The following is a 3,467-nucleotide window of genomic DNA, read 5'->3' on the forward strand; positions in this document are numbered from 1 at the left end:
CAGCAACGTCGATCCTCGCCCCGCTGCACCACTCTCAGCCGTCTTCATGCGCGCCGTCGCCAACGATACGCACTCGACGCTCGTGCCGCCCGACGGCGGGCCGACGAGGCTGCGGCCGAACGAGGGCCTCGTCTGCGGCGACGCCGACGTCACGCTCGCCGACGTCGAGATGATGGTCGCGTCCCTCATCGCGCAGGGCCTCATGAAGGGATACATTGCCCACTCGTCGAACCGCTTCGCCGTCCTCGGCGCCACGAAGCGTAGCCCCGTCGTTGCCGGATGGCCGACACCTTGGTCTGCCATTCACGAGAGAAAATATCACGAGGGAGACGTTGACCTGGAGGACGTGCCGGGGTGGGTCAAGGGGTGACGGGCAGACACAGAAAAACTTCACGGATGAACGCTATACATGTATGTACCCTTTGACTGGAAGGGCAAGGCTGAATTTACCTACCACACAAAAGGCGTAATGTGACGGCTTGAGCAAAGCTGTGGCAAGCACGACGCGACCGTCAAGTTTTCTCACATGAACTTTTGCCACTTTTGTCTGAATCAACTATCTACATTAGATCGTCACGTAACATCATGACCACCTAGCACTCCGGCCACCAACCCCAAAACATGTCCCACTCCCGAGTCGCTCCCTCGCCCCTCGTCTGCCTCACGCACCGAATTCCTCCAACCGACTCGGTAAGTATCATCCTCGAGCCTCGTAGCCCGGGAGAAGTACAGAAAGATGTACGCTCGTAAAAATGGGTATAGTTAAAAAAAAAAAAAAAAAAGGTGTGAAAGTAAAACAAGTCCGGAACGGCTCATCCCGGTCGTCTCCATTCGCATGGAGCCAGAAAATATCCAAGAATCGTAGACGCGGTCCTGGACCAGACGCACGAATAGAACGGCCGAAGCCAGGGGCAAGAGAAGAGTGGCAAGGAGGGTACGCAAACGCAGCGACTTGACTGATGACCCTGTGCGTTCCTTTGGTTGGTTGGAGAAAAAACAAACAATAAACACTAAGTCGCCTACATGGCGGGTGTAAAGGGTTTCATAGAATGCCACGTGAAGTAGACAGTCAAATATAAAAGGGCCGAGGCTGAGTCGACCTAGGTGCAAAAATAAAATGGCCTCGATAGATGGAGGTAAGAAGAATCAAGAGTCATGACGCGTTGGCAATCAGTAGAGTAGACCGACGGCGACAATGGCGACGATGAGGCCGGCAGCGGCACTGCTACCGCGTCGAGCACCTTCGTTCTCGTCGGATTTGGTGGGCTTGGCCTGCTGCGTTTCAGATGCAGGAGTCACGTCGACGCGGCTGGTGGCGAGGCTCACGGGAGCCGAAGACTCGGACCACGACGAGGAGAGGGACGACGTGGAGTTGTCTTCGTTCTCGTGGAAAATACCGGGGTTGATCGAGGGGCGGGGCACTTCGGAAGACGTCTCGATTTCCTTCTCGGAAGAAGTTTCCTTGATGAGGCTCGACGTAGTGAGCTCCTCGGTCGTAGGCTCTGGAGTGGGAGTCGGTGTCGGTGTGGGCGTCGGGGTCGGGGTAGGTGTGGGGGTTGGAGTAGGCACAGGTGTGGTCTCAGGCTCCTTCTTCTTCTCTTCCTCCTTGTCGTCGTCCTTGTCATCCTCATCGTCCTTGTCATCGTCGTCGTCACTGTCACCACCAGATCCGCCGATGGGGTAGACAACAATGTTGGCCTTGGAACCCTTGGGTACGGTGACGACGCAGAACTGAGAGCCGCCGGCGCCGGTACCAGCGTTGTTGCTGGTGACCTCTCCCGAGTCACTCTTGGAGGGGTCGATGGAGCAGGGCGTGCCGTTGCAGCCACCATCGGGACACTCAATCTTGACGGCGTAGCTAGGCATGGTGTTCTTCATGTTGGTTTCTTCCCATTTGGGGTTGTACCCGAGGGTGACAAAGGTCTGACCCTTGGCATCCTGGTTGGCGCCAGCGACGTAGGTGGCCCAGTTGCCAATGTTCTTGGATTCGTCACCCCAGATGCAGCCCTCTTCTTGGACGCCAGGCGGGTTGACATAGAAGCTGGTCCACGTGTCAGTCATGGCATCCCATGAGAGGAATGTGGTGGCACGTGTCACTCACTGCGCGCTTGTGGAGCACCAGTAGCTCGGATCGGGCACGGCGAGGGTGGCTGACTTGTCGACAACGGTGGGACTCAGCATGGCCTCGTTGCCAGGGAGGATGGTCTGGCATAAGGAGAGCGGCTTGCCGCACTCGTTGACAGCCGTGATGGTGCCAGCTCCCGTCGACGCAGTAAAGGCGAGTCCTCAAAGGGCTTTCTTCGGGCTCGCCGTTTGAAGCCGCATTACAATCTGCCGTTCTGTCATGACGTTGAGCATGGTGCTGCTTCATCCCAGCGAGGCGGCGAAGGCGAAACACACAAGAGACAAACGCTCACGAGCAACATACATGGAGAGGATAGTGAAGGAGGAGCCGGCTCCCACTGGGCCATGACCTTGCCCGACTTGCAGGCAATGGGGCAGTAGCTGCCTTCGACACATTCCTGGTCAGGGCTCATGGCGAAGCCACTGTTCTTGGCGCCGGGGACCTTGACGAGGATCAGGGATGGCTCGGCAGAGAGGCAGGAGGGCCTTTGCCCTGGGGAATTCCGTCGAAACGATGCTGCTGCGGGCCGAGGATTCTTGTTTCTCGGCGAGATTGTTGGTGTGGGGAGTGGTTCCAGGCCGACGGGACAGCGTGGGGCGCGTTGGGTGGGGCGCCGTGACCGTTGGGCCTTGCCTTTCGCCCTGGGGAGACCCAGAGAAGGAGGGCAGCAGCCTGCCACTGCTGCAACAGCTTCATCGTGGTGGGCTGTTGATGTCGGGACTGCGATCGTCGTCTGGTCGTCGATTCTCTGGAGGGAAGAATTGGTAACGAGCGTGATGGTGTGCGGTGTGCTGCGTCCCGTCGCGCGCTAGAAGGAACGTTGTGTGTCGTGTGTCGACGTGTGGTAATGCTATGACATTGAGAGAGGTAGCATCAAGGTCGACTCGGTCGAGATGAGCAAAAAGTGTGCGCGTGTGAACGATGGTGAATGTTCGCAAGGAACGATGGGAGCCAGCGGCCCAAAAAAGAATGCAGTGAAACGATAAGGGAGAGTGAGGGAGCAGAGTCGAGCAGCGAGCACGGTCAACGAGGAGAGAAAAGAGTGTGTGGAGTTGAGGGCGAGAAGAGAAACCTGGAAAATGACGAGGGGGAGAAGGGGGGGGGGGCAGAAGGCACGAACGAGCCATTGTGAAGGCATTGGCGTGCTTCAGCTTGGGATGGGACAGAGGAGCAGGGAGGCCCCCCCCCTGGTCTTGGATGGGTGACGATCTTCATGTTGGGTGGAGAGGACGTCTGGAAAAGGACGACTTGTGTTGAATTTGTGCAAGTCAGGGGAAATGAAGCAGGACGTCGTTGCGCCGTTCGCTCCAACCCCAGATGGCGTTCGTTCCTCATGCGGGAA

General features: G+C 57.7%; 2 protein-coding genes across 2 annotated transcripts; one reads left to right on the forward strand and one right to left on the reverse strand.

Annotated features, from left to right (window-relative positions):
* Positions 1-46: 46 nt before the first annotated feature.
* On the forward strand, positions 47-370 carry VDBG_04356 (conserved hypothetical protein; the record flags this gene model as incomplete). The annotated part of the gene is made up of 1 exon (XM_003004704.1): positions 47-370. The coding sequence occupies one exon, from the start codon at positions 47-49 to the stop codon at positions 368-370; it is 324 nt and encodes a 107-aa protein (XP_003004750.1).
* Positions 371-1,170: 800 nt separating this feature from the next.
* VDBG_04357 (UTH1) lies at positions 1,171-2,181 on the reverse strand (the record flags this gene model as incomplete). The annotated part of the gene is made up of 2 exons (XM_003004705.1): positions 1,171-2,041; positions 2,102-2,181. The coding sequence occupies 2 exons, from the start codon at positions 2,179-2,181 to the stop codon at positions 1,171-1,173; spliced, it is 951 nt and encodes a 316-aa protein (XP_003004751.1).
* Positions 2,182-3,467: the final 1,286 nt, after the last annotated feature.

Source organism: Verticillium alfalfae, genomic scaffold (assembly GCF_000150825.1).
Source record: "Verticillium alfalfae VaMs.102 supercont1.5 genomic scaffold, whole genome shotgun sequence".
Lineage (NCBI taxonomy): Eukaryota > Fungi > Ascomycota > Sordariomycetes > Glomerellales > Plectosphaerellaceae > Verticillium > Verticillium alfalfae.